Source organism: Carcharodon carcharias, chromosome 10, assembly GCF_017639515.1.
Source record: "Carcharodon carcharias isolate sCarCar2 chromosome 10, sCarCar2.pri, whole genome shotgun sequence".
NCBI lineage: Eukaryota > Metazoa > Chordata > Chondrichthyes > Lamniformes > Lamnidae > Carcharodon > Carcharodon carcharias.
In genome coordinates this window covers 118,095,265-118,118,981 of record NC_054476.1, presented here as the reverse complement: position 1 = coordinate 118,118,981, position 23,717 = coordinate 118,095,265, and the positions used below count along the sequence as shown (strand labels likewise).

At 41.6% G+C, this 23,717-nt stretch overlaps 1 protein-coding gene across 2 annotated transcripts in view; it reads right to left on the bottom strand.

The window, feature by feature from the left end:
* usp32 (ubiquitin specific peptidase 32) overlaps nucleotides 1-23,717 on the bottom strand; it is a 259,887-nt gene that overhangs the window by 146,508 nt on the left and 89,662 nt on the right. For both annotated transcript variants that reach the window (XM_041197547.1, XM_041197548.1), the window contains exon 3: nucleotides 22,280-22,385. In XM_041197547.1, the coding sequence (XP_041053481.1) occupies nucleotides 22,280-22,385 (106 nt within the window). The remainder of the gene's footprint in view (nucleotides 1-22,279; nucleotides 22,386-23,717) is intronic.

The window sequence follows — 23,717 nt, the reverse complement described above, 5'->3', positions numbered from 1 at the left end:
TTGCTCTTTAACCCTGAAGGATTTGTCCTTAGCAAAACCCTCAACTTCATCCCCTTATGCCTCCACCTCAATGAATTGAGGTCAGCATGCTGAACTCTTCTTTCATCGCTGTTTCCACCTCTTTGGCCAGGAGTCTTTGCTGCACAGCAGACCCTTTTCCCCATCTCCAGTATTGTCCCTCCACCTGGACCCCTCACTGTGGTGTCTTACCCACTCTTGGATCTTTTCATTGCGAACTACCAGTGAGAGATCAGCTGTCGCAATCTCTCTCTGCTCCACTCACTCACTCTAACCTGTCTCTCTCTGAACTTGCTGCAGTCCATTCTTTTAAGTCCAACACTAACATTACTGACAAGGGTGGTGCTGTTGTTGTCTGGCAGACTAACCTCTACCTTGCAGAGGTTGAACACCAACTTTCCGACTTCACCCAGAACCATGAACCTACCATCAAGCATCAAGTCATCGCCTCCAAGCGTGCCACTGATTTCATCTCCTCTGGAGGTCTTCCCTCCATCACCTCCAACCTCATGATGCTCCAACTCTGAACTGCTCACTTCTACCTCCTTCCCAAAATCCATAAGCAGTACTGCCCTGATAGACCTATTATTTCAGCCTGCTCCTGCCCAAGTAAATTGATTTCTTCCTATCAGTTATTTTTTCTTCCCTTGTCCAGTCTCTTCTTGCCTACATCCGTGACTCTTCTAATGCCCTCTGACACTTTAACAGTTTCCAATTTCCTGTCTCTGTTGCGTTTGTTCTAATGATGCAACCTTCCATACCAATTGTTTTGATATGTCATCCTTTTTCTTCAGCCAAGGATCCCCCCTCCCCCCCAACCATGGTTGACAGGGCCCTTGACCATGTCCATCATTTCCTGCACTTCTAATCTCACTCCTTCCCCTTCTTACTAGAACAATGACAGCATTCTCCTCATCCTCACCTTCCATCCTGCCAGCCTCCATATTCAACAAATCATTCTCTGCCATCTCCAGCGTGACGCCGCCAAACACATATTCCCCTCCCCTCAACGGAAGTATGCTAAAGAGGCAATTGCCTCCATGAGACCCTGGTCTATTCGGCAATTACCCCCAACGCCCCTTCCCACAGTGCTTTTCCATGCAAGGAGGTGCAATTTCTGCCATGTCACCTCTTCTCTCCTCACCAGCCAAACCCCAAACATTTCTTCAAGGTGAAACAGCAATTTACATGTAGTATTCCAATGACATTCGATGGAACAGCACGTCATCTTTTGATTTGGCAATTTACAGCTTTCCAAAAACATTGCGTTCAACAACTTCAGACTGTGACCTCAGCCCCCTTTTCTTTGAAGGTTTTGATTTTAGTCTCATTTATGCCTTTGGATGGCAGTTCTCCTTCAAACACATCTTTTGCTTATTTGTCCCATGACCAGTCCCTTTGATCCTGCACCACCAATTCTTTTGTCATTTAATTTCTCCCATCTTTCACCCTATCACAGATCTTCTCTTTTGTTTTTCTCCACCCTCCCCTTTTTCACTTGCTTAAAACCTGTTGCACTTCTAATTGCACCGACTCAAAACTTAACTCTGTTTCTCTCTCCACAGATGCTGCCTGATCTGAGTATTACCAGCCTTTGTGATTCTTGCACATGTTTAGTGTTAATAAAAGTCCAGGCTAACACTTTATTTGTTTAAAAATTAGATGCAAAGAGATGACCTTGCAGGGACCCTAAAATTGTAATAGACTTCTACATTTATTTCATTTTCTAAAATAAAAGCTAGCTATCAGAATACCTCACATTTTGGTACCATTCAGAACACACTACAGCTTTATTTATATTTCATTTTCTTTTTTCTGGATGTGTGTGTTTTACAATATGTGAACCATCTTATATCCTCAAGAGGAAGCACATTTGTATGAAGTGCCAAAAAGTTGAGCACTTAGTCATGCTTTGCAGCATTAGAGGGGATGAGGAATTTCTGGAACACAAACTCCGTAACTAGATCACTTTGAGACTGCGTTAGACAATTCAGGACACCGGGATAACGTAATGTGGTTGACAACTGCCAGGGGCAGCAGTCAGACAAATTTAAATTACTGAAGAGGTGTCATATTAGACTCAAAACTTTAAGATGGTTTCTCTCTCCACTGATGCTGCCAGACAGCCATAAACTATGTTCCACTATGGAAGCAATGGCAGACAAAAACGCATTGTGGGAGTTTATGGAGTTGAGCACAGAATTGAAAACAAAAACTTCAAGTGTGGTAATCTCTTAATTGCTTCCTGTGCTGGGTTTGGAACATGATAAGGAGGAAGAATACATAACAAAAACAGAATTACCTGGAAAAACTCAGCAGGTTTGGCAGCATCGGCGGAGAAGAAAAGAGTTGATGTTTCGAGTCCTAATGACCCTTCGACAGAACTAAGCCAATGGGTCACTACCAAGTTGTTGAGCAAAGGAAGGTTCACCTTCTAGACAAATTACAACAAACTTCTGGAGCATGGGAAATAATTTACTGAAGGAGTGACTTTCATCTGAATTGAAACAGCACCAATGTCCTTTCAGGAAGGCTAAAGGGAGCAGTGGGAGAAGTTTCAAAAATAGCATAGGAGTTATTAGAAAAATCTATGTTTGTGACTAGATGGAAAGCAGGATTAATAAATCTATTGGAACAGGTGCACAAAGACAAGGCTAAAAAGGGAAAATACTATCAGACTGAAAACAAAAAGCAGGATGAGGAAGCAAGGGATAAAAATATAATTGTAGATGGGATAAGGGATATCAAAAAGGGAGTTAGGAAAAAGAGCCCATGCTCCAAAAAAGCTGTTATAATTGAATGGAATGTATTAGAATATACAAAACGTTCAAGGCAGATGTGGAGAGTTAGAAACATTGAAAACTAAGGAAAGATACCAGGTTTAGCACCAACAGAGGCATGGCTTAAGTTTGGACATGACTGGGAACCTTTATTCTTGATTATACTAGTTTCTGGAGAGATTAGGTAGGAACAAGGGCATATTAATGAAATATTCTAGTAGTGCTAGAATGCTAAGGTGACAGAGGGCAGAATCCCTACTAAATTAAGAAGTAGATGGGTGAAGTTCTTGATGCTCAACACAGGCAACCAGGTACCAGAGATGAGATAAGGTGGAGATCTGTAAAGAATTCAGGGATGTATTCAAGAACAGAGCAATAAAAAAGCCTCAATATTCAACCATCATCCTCTGCGATTTCCAGTGCAACAGCACCACCAAATATAACTTCCTCCTCCCTGCAACACCCTGCTCTACCCACAACAACCTCTCCTTTCGCACGGCATCCACCTCTGCACGTACTAGAGATGCAAAGCGTGTCCATTTATTTCCTCCCTTCCCACCGTTCAGGGCCTCCAACATTCTTTTCAAGTCAAGACAAGAATTTACTTGTACTTCTTTCAATTTAGTATATTGTATTCACTGCTCGTGATGTGGTTGCTTCTACACTGGGGGCATCAAACAGGTTGGTGACCGTTTTGTGGAACGCCTCCGTTCAGTCAACAAACATGACCCAAGGCTGATGGTCACCAGTCATTTAAATTCTGTGCCCCATTACCACTCTGACCTTTCTGACCCCTGCCTCCTACATTGTTCGAAAGGAACTCAACGGAAGCGTGAGGAACAGATATTTTACAGCCTCCAGACTCGACATGGAGTTCAACAATTTCAGATAGTGATCACTTCATCCATTTTTTCAGACAGCAGCTATTGGTAATGATGCTGCTATTGTTATTTACACCTCTTCTAGATCCACCTTTTATCTATCCCACTACCATTCCCTTTTGCCTTGCATTATCACCTTTTTTGCGACTTGAACTTTTCTGCTTTCCACCCTTAGACTTTGTGTGTTCCTTCCTCACCTCTTTCCCAGCCTCTGTACTTGTTTAAAACCTGTTACATCTCTAACATTTGCCAGTTCTGATGGAAGAAAAATCATGGTCTTGAAATGTTAACCTCTTTCTCTCTCCATTGGTGCTGGCTGACCTGCTGTGTATTTACAGCATCTTCAGATTTTTATAACAATAAAATAATTTTGGGTGATTTTAGACTAGAATCAAATATAGCCATACAGAAAGTAATTTCCATTTGAGCACAAAGCTAAGAGGAGATTTTATATAAGTATTTAAAACTATAAAGAGTTTAGATAGAATAAATAATGAGAAGCCATATCCAATGACTGAAGGGTCTATAACCAGTGGGCATAGATTTAAAGTGGCAATAGAAGCAGAGGCAACAATAGGAATATTTTTTTACCTAACATGTGGTTAGGATTTGGAATTCCATAAGATGTAGGAGAAGCGGGCCATTCGGCCCATTGAATCTGCTCCACCAATGAGATCATGGCTGATCTGATAATCCTCAACTCCACTTTTCTGTCTTTTTCCCAGAACCCTCGATTCTCTTACTGATTAAAAATGTCTCTCTCAGCCTTGAATATACTTAACGACCCAGCCTCCAGAGCCCTCTTCGGTAAAAAATTCCAGAGAAGGAATTCCTCCTCATCTCTGTTTTAGATCTTAATGGGTGACCCCTTACTCTGAGATTATGCCCTCTGGCCCTACACCCTCCCACAAGGGGAAACAACCTCTCAGCATCTACCCTGTCAAGCCCCATAAGAATCTTGTTTCAATAAGGTCACCTCTCATTCCCCTAAACTCCAACAAGTACAGGCACAATCTCCTCATAAGAAAATCCCTCCATACCTGGGATCAACCTAGATAACCTTCTCTGGACCACCTCTAATGCTAGAAGATCTTTCCTTAGATAAGGGGACCAAAACTGCTCACAGTATTCTAGATTTGGTCTAACAAGTGCCTTGTATAATTTTAGCAAGACTTCTCTATTTTTATACTCCATTCCCTTTGAAATAATGGCCAACATTCCATTTGCCTTCCCTAATGCCTGAACTTGTATGCTAGCTTTTAGGGATTCATGCACGAGGGCCCCAAATCCCTTGTGCTGCAGCTTTCTGCAGTCTTTCTCGGTTTAAATAATATTCAGCTCCTCTATTCTTCCTGCCAACATGTATAACCTCATTCTTTCCCACATTATATTCCATCTTCCAAGTTTTTGCCCACTCACTTAACCTGTCTATATCCCTCTGTAGACTTTTTAGGTCTTCCCCACTGCTTGCCTTTCTACCTATTTTTGTATCATCAGCAAACTCAGCGATAGTACATTCATTTCCCTCATCCAAGTCATTAATATATATTGTAAATAATTGTGGCCCCAGCTCTGTGGCACTCCACTAGTTACAGGTTGCCATCCTGAAAATGAACTCCTCTCAACTGACTTCTATAAGTTAGTCAATCCTCTATCCATGCTAATATACTACCTCCAACACCAGGGATTCTTATCTAACGTAGCCTTATGTGCAGTATCTTATCGAACACCTTTTGAAAATCCAAATATATTACAACTACTGGTTCCCCTTTATCTATCCTGCTTGTTATCACCTCAAAGAATTCTAATAATTTTGTCAGACATGATTTCCCCTTCATGATGCCATAGTGACTCTTTGATTATATTATGCATTTCTAAATGCTCTACTACATTCTTTATAACATTTTTCCAATGACGGGTATTAAGCTAACTGGCCTATAGTTACCTGTTTCTTGTCTCCCTCCCTTTTTGAAAAAGGCTGTTATATTGGCAGTTTTCCAGAATCTAAGGTGCATCCACGATCTCTGTAGCTACTTTCTTTAATATCGTAGGACGCAACCCATCAGGCCCAGGGGACTTATCGGCCTTTAGCCCCATTAGTTTCCCTAGTACTTTTTCTCTAGTGATAGAGATTGTATTTATTTCCTCCTCTCCCTTTTTGCCCCTTGATTATTTAGTTATTTTGGAATGCTATTAGCGTCTTCTACCGCAAAGACTGATGCAAAGTATTTATTCAACTCCTCTGCCATTTCCTGGTTCCCCATTATTTCCCCAGCCTCATTCTCTAATGGGCATATGTTCACTTTGGCCTCTCTCTTCCTTTTTATATATTTAAAGAAGCTCTTACTGTCTGTTTTTATATTACTTGAAAGTTCACCCTCAGTTTATTTTCTCCCTCTTTTTTGGTCATCTTTTGCTGGTTTTTAAAACTTTCCCACTTCCACTAAACTTTGCCACTTTGTATGTTTTTTTTCTTTCAATTTGATACTATCCTCAACTTCCTTGGTTAACCATGGTTGGTTTATTCCCTTCCTAGAATCCTTCTTCCTCACTGAGGTATATCTTTATTGTGAGTCATGAGCTATCTTTTTAAACGTCTGCCATTGTTCATCAACCGTTTTTTTCTGCTAAACTCCTTCCCCAGTCCACTCCAGCCAACTCTGCCGTCATTCATTTGTAATTACCCTTATTTAGGTTTAGCACAGTTGTTTCCGACCAAAGTTTCACACTCTCAAACTGAATGCTAAATTCTACCATGTTATGGTCACTGTTTCTTAGAGGATCTTTTACTCAGATCATTTATTAAACCTGCCTCATTACACATTATCAGATCCAAAACAGCCTGATCCCTGGCTGGGTCCATAAAATACGGATCTAGGAAACTATCCTGAATACAGTATGAATTCTTGCTCATAGCTACCTCTGCCAATTTAATTTTCCCAATCTACATGAATATTAAAGTCACCCATGATTAATCTACTGCCTTTTTTACATGCTCTCATTATTTCCTGAATTATTTTCTGTCCTACAGTATAGCTATTGGTCAGGAACCTATAGACTACTCCAGCGTCATCTTCCCTCTTGTTATTCCTTACCTCCAGCCATATGGATTCCGGATCTTCTGATCCAAGATCATTTCTTGCTTACTTATTCCATCATGCACTAACAAAGCTCCCCCACCACCCTCTCCTTCCTTCCTGCCTGTCCTTTCTAAAAGTCATATTTAGTTCCCAGCTTTAATTTCCTTGTAACCATGTCTCTGTAATGGCTATAAGATCATACCCATTAACCTCTATTTGTGCCGTCAATTCATTCATTTTGTTCCGAATACTATGTGCATTCAAGTAAAGTGCTATTAATTTTTACCATATTCCCCTCTTTGAACTTATTTACTGCTTTTTTTTAAATGTTTGTACACTCTGTCCCTTCCTGTCACACGCTGGGTATCATTATCTAAATAGCTGCCCTGCAATGCTGCCATATCCTTCTGCTTTGCAAGCCTACGAATCCCCTCTCCAGAACCCTCCCCCACTCTATTTAGATTAAAGCCCCCTCTGCGTGATAGTATGTTAGTTACAGATTCAACAGTAACCTATGAAAGGGAATTGGATAAATACTTTAAGGAGAACAAATTGCAGCCATTTGGAGAAAAAAGCAGAGGGATGGGACTAACAGCACTGCTCCTTGTTGCAGTCTTGATTGGTGAAATTATCTCCTACTGTGCTATGATTCTGTGTGATCAAAGTGGAGAACTCACTTTAGAATGCATCCAAGGCTGCTTCTTGATGCAAGACAAAAAAATGCCTTCTGACAATTTTTAAGCTTGACATTCAACCAGCGTGTCTTGGGAAGCTAGAAATAGTGCTGATGGAAGAAAAGTTTCTTTGTCAGTTAGTTAAAATCATACTCACTGAACTTGCCAAACCAAGAGATGAAAACAAATACTATTGAGATAAACGACAGATAACTCAGGCCAGCAAGAAACTCTAGCTCTTTATGAAGAATAGGCCTTGGATTGAGATAAGATGAAGCACATTGCTCTAATAAAATACAAACATCCTTTTCTGGAAATTTAGCTGTAAGAGGCTTAACATAACGGAAGATTACTGCAGAAAGCGAAAGAAAGATGGGCAGTTTTCTGGGTGAATTCAAATCATGGTTTAAGCCAAGAGGATGGAATACAATTGGGCACTGTGCTTTTAAAAAGAAACTTCATAGGATCCCTGTCATTATAATAAACTGACGCCATCTCCTGATAAAGGGTATAAAATATTAGAGACTTTGACCACAGGGGTAGAGACGAGTACTGCATTCGAGGATAGGAGAAAACCGAGGGTTGGTAAAAGAAACTCAATTGAGTATCAAAGCCTGATAGAGCTGAGGAAATAGAATTTGCAATCAATGGGAATGGCCACCTTGGGTAATTGAATGATTAGTTGATGGTATATTTGAACATTCTAATGCTAGATATTGTTGAAGCATTTACTCACTAGGAGCAGAGAAACATAGTTGAAGCTTTCATCTGCTGGAAGAAAAGTAACAAAGCAGCTGTTGTGGTTCATTAATTTATTTTCTCAACTTTTAAAATTTGTAATCATTTTCTTTAGCTATTTTAATTTTCCTGGAATAATTTCAAAGCTGTTCCCATTTTAAATCAGTAATCGTGGATACAAATAATTAAGCATAACAAATTTTCTAAAAAGAGTAATCAATTTGGGTAGATATAGCAAATCAAGGCATAGATTCAAGGCAGGAGACCATAATAATAATAATGTGGGAAATGTGGGTCATAGAATAGCAGGAAGGGGCAGAGAGAATAAACCTAAGAATACATCAATAGTGAAGACTAGATGTTACAAAGATAACAAAAAGACAAAACTAAAGGCTCTGTATCTGAATGCACGTAACATTCAGAACAAAGTAAGTGAATTGATAGCGCACATGGAAATAAATAAATATGATCTGATAGCTATTACGGAGATATGACTGCAGGAGGACAAGGATTGGGTCCTGAATATTGAGGGGTATATGACATTCAAATATAGAAAGGTGGAGGGGTAGCACTGTTGATCAAGTATGGCATTGGTGCAATAGTTAGAGATGACCTTGGTTCAGGAGATCAGGGTGTGGGTGAGATGAGGAATAGTAGGGGAAAGAAGTCACTAGTGGTAGTGGTCTACAGGATCCCTAACAGTAGCCAAAATGTAGGATAAAGCAGACAAGAAGAAATATTGAGTGCTTGTGATAAAAGACAGCAATAATCATGGGTGATTTTAATCTACATAAAAACTAGAAAAATCAGATTGGCAGTAGTAGGCTGGATGAGGAGTTCATATAATGCTTTCAAGATAGTTTCTTAGGGCAACATGCTCTCGAACCAACCAGAGAACAGGTTATATTAGACTTAGTATTGTGTAATATGACAGGATTAATTAATGAACTCAGTTAAGGCACCACTCAGTAGCAGCAACCACAATATGATTGAATTTTATATCCAGTTTGAAAGGGAGAAGAGTGGGTTTCAGATTAGCATTTTAAACTTAAATAAAGACAACTATGTTGGCATGAAAGCTGGGCTAGCTGAAGTGAACTGGGATACTAGACTAGGGGATAGATCAATAGAGAAGCAGTAGCAGACATTTAAGGGGATATTTCAAAATAGTCAGAATAAGTATATTCCTACCATAAAGAAAAATTCTAATGGGAGGGCCCATCACCCGCGATTAACTAAAGAAGTTAAGGAAAGTATCAAACTTAAGGAAAAAGCACAAAGATGAGTGGCAGGTCAGATGATTGGTCAGAATATAAAGAATGTCAGAGAATGACTAAAAGGTTAATCGGGAAAAAGAAATTCTGATGGACTTCACCCTAAGGTCTTAAAAGAGGTGGCTAATGAGGTAGTGGATGCATTAGTGTTAATTTTCCAAAATTTACTAGATTCTGGAAAGGTTCCATCAGACTGGAAAGTAGAAAATATAACCCCTCTATTCAAGAAGGGAGGGAGGCAGAAAACAGGAAACTACAGGCCAGTTAGCTTGACATCCGTCATGGGGAAGGTGTCAGAATCAATCATTGAAGTTATAGTTGGACACTTAGAGAAACTCAAGGTAATTGGGAAGAGTCAGCATGGTTTTGTGAAAGAGAAATCATGTTTAACCAATTTATTGGAGTTTTTTTGAAGCAGTAACATGCACTGTGGATAAAGGGGAGCATGTAGACACGCAGTACTTGGAATTCCAGAAGGCATTTGATAAGGTGCTACGTCAAAGGTTATTGTGGAAAAGTTCATGGTGTAAGGGGTAACATATCAGTAAGGACAGAAGATTGGCTGGCTGGCAGGAAACAGACTATGCATAAATGAACCTTCTGATTGGCAGAATCTGACGTGGAGTCCCGTAAGGGACTATGCCTGGACCTCAACTTTTTACAATTTATATCAATGACTTAGATGAGGGGAGTGAAGGCAAATTTGCAGGTGGCACAAAGATAGGTAGGAAAGAATGTTGTGAAGAGGACATAGAAAATTGCACAGATATAGACAAGTTGAGTGAGTGGGCAAAAATCTGGCAGATGGAGTATAATGTGGGAAAAGGTGCAGTTGTTCACTTTGGCAGGAAGAATAACAAAAGCAGAGTATTACTTAAACAAAAATCAGCTGCAGAAATCCGAGGTGCAAAACAATCTAAGTATTCTCGTGTACAAGTCACAAAAAGTTAGTATGCAGCTACAGCAAGTTATTAAGGCTAATGGAATGCTATCCTTTATTACGAGAGGAGTTGAACATAAAAGTTAAGGATGCTATGCTTCAGTTATTGTCATGAAGCTGTTGATGTATACAATGTTGGACATTATTTTTTTTAAAATGGAGGTTTAGTCTGTGGGTGTGTCTGCGCATGTCTTAACTGGATTAAAGACAGCTAGTCTGGGAGCTTTGACATATAGTAGTTTTGAGATGTAAGAGGGGTAGCGTGTATTTGCATTTTGTTGAATAGAAGATTCAAGGGGAATGAAATCTGGCACCTTGCTCATATTACATTACTAATAACATTGTTATTATGGAAGGGATTTTATTGTTAGAAGAGGTGGAGTTCAAAGGGTCTGGTGATACAATGAGAATTTACATTCAATGAGATGTGCTGGGTATAACAGGCAGCTCCTCCCTCCCAGAAACATGATAGGGTCCCCCTTGTCCTCACTTATCACCCCACCAGCCTCTGCATTCAAAGGATCATCCTCCGCCATTTCCGCCAACTCCAGCATGATGCCACCACCAAACACATCTTCCCTTCACCCCTCCTATCAGCATTCCGTAGGGATCGCTCCCTCCGGGACACCCTGGTCCACTCCTCCATCACTCCCTACTCCTCAACCCCCTCCTATGGCACCACCCCAAGCCCACGCAAAAGATGCAACACCTGCCCCTTCACTTCCTCTCTCCTCACCGTCCAAGGACCCAAACACTCCTTTCAAGTGAAGCAGCATTTCACTTGCATTTCCCCCAACTTAGTCTACTGCATTCGTTGCTCCCAATGTGGTCTCCTCTACATTGGAGAGACCAAACGTAAACTGGGCGACCACTTTGCAGAACACCTGCGGTCTGTCCGCAAGAATGACCCAAACCTCCCTGTCGCTTGCCATTTTAACACTCCACCCTGCTCTCTTGCCCACATGTCTGTCCTTGGCTTGCTGCATTGTTCCAGTGAAGCTCAACGCAAACTGGAGGAACAACACCTCATCTTCCGACTAGGCACTTTACAGCCATCTGGACTGAATATTGAATTCAACAACTTCAGGTCGTGAGCCCCCTCCCCCATCCCCACCCCCTTTCTGTTTCCCCCTTCCTTTTCTTTTTTTTCCAATAAGTTATATAGATTTTCCTTTTCCCACCTATTTCCAAAATATAAAAAAAAAATTTATTTTTTTTTTACATCTTTTATGCTCTCCCCACCCCCACTAGAGCTATACCTTGAGTGCCCTACCATCCATTCTTAATTAGCACATTCGTTTAGATAATATCACCAACTTTAACACCTATGTGTTCTTTTGTACTATTGTTGTTGACATCTTTTGATGATCTGCTTCTATCACTGCTTGTTTGTCCCTACAACCACACCCCCACTCCACCTCTCTCTCTCTCCGCCCCCCACACACACACCTTAAACCAGCTTATATTTCAACGCTTTCTTGGACTCGAACTCAAGTTCTGTCGAAGGGTCATGAGGACTCGAAACGTCAACTCTTTTCTTCTCCGCCGATGCTGCCAGACCTGCTGAGTTTTTCCAGGTAATTTTGGTTTTATTTTGGATTTCCAGCATCCCCAGTTTTTTTGTTTTTATAACAGGCAGCAGTTGTGTGTGTGCAGAGCAAAGGTATATAACATCAAAGCCTACCACTGTGTCTGTAAAGGAACAGAGTGAAATGAACCTCATTTTGAATTTGTAAGGTGAAAATGCTTTGCCTGGGGTCTGCTAAAAGTCTAAGGGTTGCTGTTGCCTTAGTGGGGATTTGTTTGAGAATTTGTTAAAGTTATGATAGTAGTAATTTGTAACCATGTGTATATGGTTAACTTGTGTAAATTAATAAATGTCTCATGTAATTTGATATAAAAACCCCTCGAGAACAGGTAGTTTTATGCTGAAATTCAGAGTTGCATCTCAAACATGCCAATTGAAAATATAGGTTATGAAAAAACAAAAACAGAATTACCTGGAAAAACTCAGCAGGTCCGGCAGCATCGGCGGAGAAGAAAAGAGTTGACGTTTCGAGTCCTCATGACCCTTCGACAGAACTTGAGTTCGAGTCCAGGAAAGAGCTGAAATATAAGCTGGTTTAAGGTGTGTGTGTGGGGGGCGGAGAGATAGAGAGACAGAGAGGTGGAGGGGGTTGGTGTGGTTGTAGCGACAAACAAGCAGTGATAGAAGCAGATCATCAAAAGATGTCAACAACAATACTACAATAGAACACATAGGTGTTAAAGTTAAAGTTGGTGATATTATCTAAACGAATGTGCTAATTAAGAATGGATGGTAGGGCACTCAAGGTATAGCTCTAGTGGGTTTTTTTTTTTATTTTATATAATGGAAATAGGTGGGAAAAGGAAAATCTTTATAATTTATTGGGAAAAAAAAAAAAGAAGGGGGAAACAGAAAGGGGGTGGGGATGGGGGAGGGGACTCACGACCTAAAGTTGTTGAATTCAATATTCAGTCCGGAAGGCTGTAAAGTCCCTAGTCGGAAGATGAGGTGTTGTTCCTCCAGTTTGCGTTGGGCTTCACTGGAACAATGCAGCAAGCCAAGGACAGACATGTGGGCAAGAGAGCAGGGTGGAGTGTTAAAATGGCAAGCGACAGGGAGGTTTGGGTCATTCTTGCGGACAGACCGCAGGTGTTCTGCAAAGCGGTCGCCCAGTTTACGTTTGGTCTCTCCAATGTAGAGGAGACCACATTGGGAGCAACGAATGCAGTAGACTAAGTTGGGGGAAATGCAAGTGAAATGCTGCTTCACTTGAAAGGAGTGTTTGGGTCCTTGGACGGTGAGGAGAGAGGAAGTGAAGGGGCAGGTGTTGCATCTTTTGCGTGGGCAAGGGGTTGTGCCATAGGAGGGGGTTGAGGAGTAGGGGGTGATGGAGGAGTGGACCAGGGTGTCCCGGAGGGAGCGATCCCTACGGAATGCCGATAAGGGGGGTGAAGGGAAGATGTGTTTGGTAGTGGCATCATGCTGGAGTTGGCGGAAATGGCGGAGGATGATCCTTTGAATGCGGAGGCTGGTGGGGTGATAAGTGAGGACAAGGGGGACCCTATCATGTTTCTGGGAGGGAGGAGAAGGAGTGAGGGCGGATGCGCGGGAGATGGGCCGGACACGGTTGAGGGCCCTGTCAACGACCGTGGGTGGAAAACCTCGGTTAAGGAAGAAGGAGGACATGTCAGAGGAACTGTTTTTGAATGTAGCATCATCGGAACAGATGCGACGGAGGCGAAGGAACTGAGAGAATGGGATGGAGTCCTTACAGGAAGTGGGGTGTGAGGAGCTGTAGTCGAGATAGCTGTGGGTGTCGGTGGGTTTGTAATGGATATTGGTGGACAGTCTATCACCAGAGATTGAGACAGAGAGGTCAAGGAAGGGAAGGGAAGTGTCAGAGATGGACCACGTGAAAATGATGGAGGGGTGGAGATTGGAAGCAAAATTAATAAATTTTTCCAAGTCCTGACGAGAGCATGAAGCAGCACCGAAATAATCATCGATGTACCGGAGAAAGAGTTGTGGAAGGGGGCCGGAGTAGGACTGCAACAAGGAATGTTCCACATACCCCATAAAGAGACAGGCATAGCTGGGGCCCATGCGGGTACCCATAGCCACACCTTTTATTTGGAGGAAGTGAGAGGAGTTGAAGGAGAAATTGTTCAGCGTGAGAACAAGTTCAGCCAGACGGAGGAGAGTAGTGGTGGATGGGGATTGTTCGGGCCTCTGTTCGAGGAAGAAGCTAAGGGCCCTCAGACCATCCTGGTGGGGGATGGAGGTGTAGAGGGATTGGACGTCCATGGTGAAGAGGAAGCGGTAGGGGCCAGGGAACTGGAAATTGTTGATGTGACGTAAGGTGTCAGAGGAATCACGGATGTAGGTGGGAAGGGACTGGACAAGGGGAGAGAGAAGGGAGTCAAGATAACGAGAAATGAGTTCTGTGGGGCAGGAGCAAGCTGAGACGATCGGTCTACCGGGGCAGTTCTGTTTGTGGATTTTGGGTAGGAGATAGAAGCGGGCCGTCCGAGGTTGGGCAACTAGTTGCCCAACCTCGGACGGCCCGCTTCTATCTCCTACCCAAAATCCACAAACAGAACTGCCCCGGTAGACCGATCGTCTCAGCTTGCTCCTGCCCCACAGAACTCATTTCTCGTTATCTTGACTCCCTTCTCTCTCCCCTTGTCCAGTCCCTTCCCACCTACATCCGTGATTCCTCTGACACCTTACGTCACATCAACAATTTCCAGTTCCCTGGCCCCTACCGCTTCCTCTTCACCATGGACGTCCAATCCCTCTACACCTCCATCCCCCACCAGGATGGTCTGAGGGCCCTTAGCTTCTTCCTCGAACAGAGGCCCGAACAATCCCCATCCACCACTACTCTCCTCCGTCTGGCTGAACTTGTTCTCACGCTGAACAATTTCTCCTTCAACTCCTCTCACTTCCTCCAAATAAAAGGTGTGGCTATGGGTACCCGCATGGGCCCCAGCTATGCCTGTCTCTTTATGGGGTATGTGGAACATTCCTTGTTGCAGTCCTACTCCGGCCCCCTTCCACAACTCTTTCTCCGGTACATCGATGATTATTTCGGTGCTGCTTCATGCTCTCGTCAGGACTTGGAAAAATTTATTAATTTTGCTTCCAATCTCCACCCCTCCATCATTTTCACGTGGTCCATCTCTGACACTTCCCTTCCCTTCCTTGACCTCTCTGTCTCAATCTCTGGTGATAGACTGTCCACCAATATCCATTACAAACCCACCGACACCCACAGCTATCTCGACTACAGCTCCTCACACCCCACTTCCTGTAAGGACTCCATCCCATTCTCTCAGTTCCTTCGCCTCCGTCGCATCTGTTCCGATGATGCTACATTCAAAAACAGTTCCTCTGACATGTCCTCCTTCTTCCTTAACCGAGGTTTTCCACCCACGGTCGTTGACAGGGCCCTCAACCGTGTCCGGCCCATCTCCCGCGCATCCGCCCTCACTCCTTCTCCTCCCTCCCAGAAACATGATAGGGTCCCCCTTGTCCTCACTTATCACCCCACCAGCCTCCGCATTCAAAGGATCATCCTCCGCCATTTCCGCCAACTCCAGCATGATGCCACTACCAAACACATCTTCCCTTCACCCCCCTTATCGGCATTCCGTAGGGATCGCTCCCTCCGGGACACCCTGGTCCACTCCTCCATCACCCCCTACTCCTCAACCCCCTCCTATGGCACAACCCCTTGCCCACGCAAAAGATGCAACACCTGCCCCTTCACTTCCTCTCTCCTCACCGTCCAAGGACCCAAACACTCCTTTCAAGTGAAGCAGCATTTCACTTGCATTTCCCCCAACTTAGTCTACTGCATTCGTTGCTCCCAATGTGGTCTCCTCTACATTGGAGAGACCAAACGTAAACTGGGCGACCGCTTTGCAGAACACCTGCGGTCTGTCCGCAAGAATGACCCAAACCTCCCTGTCGCTTGCCATTTTAACACTCCACCCTGCTCTCTTGCCCACATGTCTGTCCTTGGCTTGCTGCATTGTTCCAGTGAAGCCCAACGCAAACTGGAGGAACAACACCTCATCTTCCGACTAGGGACTTTACAGCCTTCCGGACTGAATATTGAATTCAACAACTTTAGGTCGTGAGTCCCCTCCCCCATCCCCACCCCCTTTCTGTTTCCCCCTTCTTTTTTTTTTTTTCCCAATAAATTATAAAGATTTTCCTTTTCCCACCTATTTCCATTATATAAAATAAAAAAAAAAACCCACTAGAGCTATACCTTGAGTGCCCTACCATCCATTCTTAATTAGCACATTCGTTTAGATAATATCACCAACTTTAACTTTAACACCTATGTGTTCTATTGTAGTATTGTTGTTGACATCTTTTGATGATCTGCTTCTATCACTGCTTGTTTGTCGCTACAACCACACCAACCCCCTCCACCTCTCTGTCTCTCTATCTCTCCGCCCCCCACACACACACCTTAAACCAGCTTATATTTCAGCTCTTTCCTGGACTCGAACTCAAGTTCTGTCGAAGGGTCATGAGGACTCGAAACGTCAACTCTTTTCTTCTCCGCCGATGCTGCCGGACCTGCTGAGTTTTTCCAGGTAATTCTGTTTTTGTTTTGGATTTCCAGCATCCGCAGTTTTTTTGTTTTTATATCTATAGGTTATGAAAGTTGTTTAAAGTTTCCCTCTGGGTTTTTTAAATAACTCAGCTTTACCAACTGTTGTGTCATAACAGTTATACAGTGCATTGGTGAGCCCATATCTCAAATACTGTGCAGTTTTGTTCTATTTAAAGGAGGATATAAATGCTTTGGAAGCAGTTCATAGATGGTTTACTAGATTGATACCTGGAATGAGTGGGTTGTCTTATGAGGAAAGTTTTGACAAGCTGCGCTCGTTTCCACAGGAGTTTAGAAGAACATGGGGTGATTTAAGTATAGGAGATCCTGAACAGCCTTGACAAGGTGAACGTGGAAAGAATATTTCCTCTTGTGGGTGAAACCAGAATGTGGAGGCACTGTTTTAAAATTAGTAGTCGCCCTTTTAGGGCTGAGGTGAGGAGAATTTTTTTTCTCAGAGGATTGTGTGACTTTGGAACACACTGTCTCAGAAGGTGGAGGAGGCGGAGTCATTGAATATTTTTAAAGTGGAGGTAGATTTAGAAATATGCATGTTGTTCAAGGGCTTTTTGCCAGATTTAAAAGAACGCCTTGTTTCATAAATTTATGCACTTTTATTTGAAGGAGGAGCCAATTAGGTAAGGGGATGCAATAGATGCCTAGTGTATGGATTTTGATAATATGACGAGGCTTACTAGAGAAAAAAAGATAACTTTTCAAGAAATGGATACAAAATTTGTTGACATTCATGAAATATGGGTGTTGTTCAGAGTAAAGAAGAATTCAAAATGGTGCAATGCCAAGGGTCCACATCTGTTCTTAGTTTATACAGCTAATTTACACTTGGACAGAAGGAGCACTCCTCGAAATATGATGACACATGAGGGAGGTTTGGCTAACAGTAAGGACTGTTTATAAAAAGCTTCAGTTAGACAGTCAGGTTGACAGAATGGGCAGACAAGTTGCAGATGCAATTAACATGATTAAGTGTGTGGTAATATAAATTTCAAGAGAAAAAAACAAATAAAGGAATATACCTGCATTTCCTGCAATATAACAGCAACTACACTTAAAGTATTGAACTAACTATAAAGCACTTTGTGACATCCTGAGATTGTGAAATGTTTCCTCCTTCAAGTAAAGACACTGAAGGATTCCGGTGAAGAGAGGAAGTGAGAGCTTCAAATGCATAATTCTTTCGAAGGGGAAGGAAGGGTCTATTTTAGGTTTAGATGGGAAGATAATTTAAGGAGAAACTTGCATTTCTGGGGCTATTTCCTCTGAAGTAGAGAAGGCTAGTAGAAGTGATTTAGTAAAGGTTTTTAAAACTTATCAAAATGTTTTTGTTGGGAGTGAATAGGGAAAGACATTCCCTCTGCTTGGGGTAATCAATGATGAGGGATGGGCAACTTAAAATTATCACTAAGGGAGTGAAGGAATGGTTAGGAGGTATTTATTTACCATTGTTGCAGCATAAAATGCCTCAGAGGAAACAGTTAAGGCAAAGATTTTTGCAGCTTAATGGATATTGGATAAATACTGAAACAAGGTCATGGGTTAGCACTGGGGAATTAGCATTGGAATGCTCTAGTGAAAAGCCAGCACAGACATGATGGGCCACATTGCCTCCTGCTGTGCTGTAAACTCCTATGGTTAATGAGTTCCAATGTTCCCAGTGGAGCAACCCTGCCAGAAAGATAATTTGGCATACCCCTCAACGTAATTTACTGATACTTTTTGGAAATTAACTATTTAAAGTTTCGATTTACAATGAAATAATTAGCTACCTATATTGGTGGATATCTCCTTGCTCTATCTGCAAAGAGAACTGATACTCCATACAGATATACTGAGTTTCATTGAATGGAATGATAAGTGGATAACATGAAACTTTATGCTTTCCAGTGATTAAAAATAGGCTCAGATACAATGTTTCACAAGACAGAGAAATGAGGTTGACCACCAACATGTATGGATTGCAGACCTTTCATACTAAAGTGAGAATGAAAGAAACCCTCTCCATGGGTTAAAAAAATTGATGAAAAATATTTTGGAAAAATTAAAATTCCAAGTAGGCAACACTTTCAAAGCACACTTCATGAGGCCACCATAGAATACCACCACACTCCACCATGTGCTCACCCCAGGTGACAAGTAAAAATAGCAAATGGGCTCCCCGAATTGGAAGAGAGTCTTTAATCAAGTAGTATTTATTCACTTAAAATTATTGGGAAACACCAGTGGTTAAACTGCTTCTTATTGCTGGATATCTTTAAATTACAGGCTTTCCAAAATGTTGACAAATTCTTGATCCTTTAAACATGCCATTTTAGAACTTGGGCGTTATTGTGCCAAATTCGATTGTCTATTTCAATTAGATTATCTGGCCTTCAATAAGGCATGTTTTTGAGTTCCATAGTAGAACCAAACTCTGAGCCTCCAGAGACAACTGGAGTAACGCATAATGCAATCCTTTTGCAAGATCATTTCCCAACTTATTACAGAGAGTACAACTGGCACATTTGGAGCTGACTGTGTAAGTATGAAAGATGGACATTGAAAGCTGCATAGTGATGGATGGTTATTTATCACTGTAAAAGATTTATAGTCTATTCATCTTAACCCAAAGTCACCCTGAACATTCAAGTTTTTTTTAAGCACCAAATTCATACGAACATATCAATTAGGAGGAGTAGGTCACTTGGCCCCTGAAGCCTGCTCCGCCATTCAATAAGATCATGGCTGATCTGATTTTAACCTCATATTCCTGCCTATCCCCAATAACCTTTCAATACCTTACTTATCAAGAATCTATCTACCTCTGCCTTGAAGGATATTCAAGGGCTCTGCCGCAACCACCTTTTGAGGAAGGAAATTTTGAAGTTTCACAACCTTCAGAAAAAATTTCCTCATCTCTGTCTTAAATGGGCATCCCCTCATTTTGAAACGGTGCCCCCGAGTTTTAGATTCTCTCGAGAGAACATCCTTTCCACATTCACCCTGTCAAGTCCCCTCAAGATCTTAAACGTTTCAATCAAGTCACCTCTTGTAAACTCCAGCGCTACAAGCCTAGGCTGTGCAACCTTTCCTCATAAGATAACCTGCCCATTCCAGGTACTAATCTAATAAACCATCGCTGAACTGCTCCTAATGCATTTACATCTTTCCTAAATTAAGGAAACCAATACTGTACACAGTACTCCAGATGTGGTCTCATCAATGCCCTGTATAACTGAAACATAACCCCTCTATTCTTGTATTCAATCCCTCTTGCAACAAAGAACATCCATTAGCGTTGCTAATTACTTTCTGCACCTGCATACTAACCTTTTGCAATTCATGCACTAGGCCACTCAGATCCCTCTGCATCTAAGAGCTCTGCAATCTCTCACCATTTAGACAATATACCTCTTTTTTATTCGTCCTGCCAAAATGGACATCCTCACATTTTCCTACATTATACTCCATTTGCCAGATCTTTGCCCACTCACCTAACCTACTATATCTTTTTGTAGCCTCAAGTCCTCTTCACAACTTACTTTCCTAGCTACCTTTGTATTATCAGCAAACTTAGCAATAATACCATTAGTCTCTTCATCCTAATCATTTATATGAATTGTAAACAGTTCAGGCCCCAGCACTGATCCTTGTGGCACACCACTTGTCACATCCTGCCAACCAGAAAATGAGCCATTTATGCCTTCTGTTTCCTGTTAGCTGGACAATCTTCTATCCAGGCTAATATGTTACCCCCTACATGAGTTTTTATTTTTTACAATAACCTTCGATGACGGACCTTATCAAATGTCTTCTGAAAAACTAAGTACAGCACATCCACCAATTCTTCCCTTTATCCACAGCACCTGTTACTTCTTCAAAGAACTCCAATAAATTAGTTAAACATGATTTTCCTTTCACAAAACCATGTTGACTCTGCTTGATTACCTTGAAGTTATCTTAGAAGCTATTATTGAAGATGTTATAACGGGGCAATAACATCTTATGGCAGATATTAAACTAACTGGCTGATAGTTTCCCGCTTTGTCTCCCTCCCTTTTTGAATAAAGGAGTTACATTAGCTATTTTCCAATCTAATGGGACCTTCCTCGAATCTGCTGAATTTTGGAAAATTAAAACCAATGTATCAAATATCTCACGAGTCACTTCTTTTAAAACCCGAGGATGAAATCCATCAGAACCCGGAACTTAGCAAATTGTTGGAACTGCGGATTGACAAGTTACACTTCCTGGTGATTGTAATTTTCTTGAGTTACTCCATCCCTTCCAATTCCTGATTTACATCTATTTCTGGGAAGTCACTTATCCTCTATAGTTGAAGACCAATGCAAAATATCTACTCAATTCATTTGCCATCTCATTTTCCATTATTAGTCGCTCAGGCTTACTTTCTATAGGATCAATGCTCACTTTGTTAACTCTTTTCTTTTTTAAATACATATAGAAACTGTCTTTATATTTCTAACTAGTTTTCTCTTGTACTCTAATATTTCACTCCTTTTTAATCTTTTGGACATTCTTTGCTGTTGTTTATATTCTAGCCAATCTTTTGACCTACCAGTTATCTTTGCACAATTATATGCTTTTTCTTTAGTTTGATACTATCTTTAGCTTTTTTAGTTAACCACAGATGATGGATCCTCCCCTTGGAATTTTTCTTTGTTGGAATGTATCCATTGTGTATTCTGAAATATCCCCTTAAATGTCTGCTACTGGATCTCTATTGACCTATCCCCTAACCTAAATTGCCAGTTCACTTTCACTAGCTCTGCTTTCATGCCCTTGTAATTGCCCTTATTTAAGTTTAAAATACTAGTGTTAGACCCAGTCTTCTCTTCCTCAAACCGAGCGTAAAATTCAATGATATTATGATCGCTGCTACCTCGGGTGCCTTCACTACGAGGTCATTCATTAATCTTAGCTCATTGCACAATACCAGGTCCAGTTAGCCTGCTCCCTGGGTGGCTCCAGAACATGGTGATTTATTTATTTTTATCCATCATGGTATGTGGGCTTCCCTGGTAGGGACAGCATTTTTTGCCCATCCCTAGTTGCCCTTGAAAGTGGCAGCAAGCTGCCTCCTTGAACCACTGCAGTCCACATGGTGACCTAAGAAATTATCCCCAAAACATTCTATGAATTTGTCATCTATGCTATCTCTGCCCATCTGGTTGTTCCAATCTATATGTAGATTAAAATCCCCCATGATAACCATCACACCTTTCTGACAAGCTCCCACTATTTCTTCTTTGATACCCCATCCTGTGATATTACTGTTATGGGGCCTGTACACCACTCCCATAAGTGACTTCTTGCCTTTATCATTCCTCATCTCTACCCAAACCGCTTCAATATCCTGGTTTCCTGCACTTAGGCCATTCCTCTCTATTGTGTAATGTTGTCTTTAATTAACAGAGCAACCGCTCCACCTTTACTAACTTCCTTCATACCCTTCAATATTCAGGTCTCAATCTCTCATTCTGTAGCCATGTCACTGTAATGGCTACTAGATCACACTTGTTTATCTCTATTTGCACTATTAGTTCATCTTGTTTGAATGCTACATGCATTCCAACACTGCTTATGAAAACAATGAACTTTTGCATTATATCAGGGAGCAATTCCAATAGAGTACAATCTTTACCATAGTTTTTAATCTGTGAATTGACATTTTCATTAAACATATAATAATAATGATGGTTATGGAGTACTTACACTTAGCTTTTTCTTCATCCCTTCCCCTTGTCAGGAGGACCAGCCCCACTATCAGGTTATTAAAATGAAGGCCTTTTGACGTTCCACCAAATGAATGATAAATGACCTAGAGAAATAAAAATAAAAAATGGATAAATTATACTTTAATTACTTCTTAACCTTAGATTTTTCTCTAAATAGTTCTATGGGATTATGTAAACATTTTGTAAAAATCTAAACTCCCATTTCCTACACAATTTCGTTTTGAAATATTAATTCTGGTTTGCCTTTAAATGTACCATAGCCATGATAATTATATACTTCATGTTGATAGGTTGAAGCTATTGCCCATCCAACCTGTGCTCCACAGCAATCAATGGGATGAAATTCTTTTATAACCATCAGTTATGTACCTGGGCAGCAATACAACATGTGGTATGTTATTAGAATGCTGTTAAAACACAATTATAGTAGGCCATAAGACATAGGAGCAAAAGTAGGCCATTCAGCCCATCGAGTCTGCTCCACCATTCAATGAGATCATGGCTCAGCTCTACTTTTCTGCCTTTTCCCCATAACTGATTAAAAATCTGTCTATCTCAGCCTTGAATATACTTAATCACCCAACCTCTACAGCCCTCTGCGGTGGAATTCCACAGATTCACAACCCTCAGAAGAAATTTCTCATCTCTGTCTTAAATGGGCGACCTATTACTCAGATTATGCCCTCTGATCCTAGACTCTCCCACAAGGAGAAGCAACCTCTCAGCATCTACCCTGTCAAGCCCCTAAGGTCACCTTTCATTCCTTTAAACTCCAATGAGCACAGACCCAACTTACTCAACATCTTCTCATAAGAAAATCCCTCCATACCTGGGATCAACCTAGTTAAACTTCTCTAGACTGCCTCCAATGCTAGTATATCTTTCCTTAGATAAGGGAACGAAAACTATTCACAGTATTCTAGGTGTGGTCTAACTCGGGCCTTGTGTAGTTTTAGCAAGACTTCCCTATTTTTATACTCCATTCCCTTTGAAGTAAAGGCAAACATTCCATTTGCCTTCCCTATTACCTGCTGAATTTGTATGCTAGCTTTTTGGGATTCGTGCACAAGGGCCCTCAAATCCCTCTGTGCTGCAGCTTTCTGCAGTCTTTCTCCATTTAAATACTCAGCTCCTCTTTTCTTGCTGCCAAAGTGCACAACATCACATTTTCCCACATCATATTCCGTCTGCCAAGTTTTTGCCCACTCACAGCCTGTCTATATACCCCTGTAGACTCTCTGTCATCCTCAACACTTGCACTCCCATCTCTTTTTGTCATCCACAAACTTGGCGATAGTACATACACTTCTCTCATCCAAGTCATTAATGCATCTTGTAAATAATTGTGGCCCCAGCACTGATCCCTGTGGCACTCCACTAGTTACAGGTTGCCATCCTGAAAATGTCCCCTTATC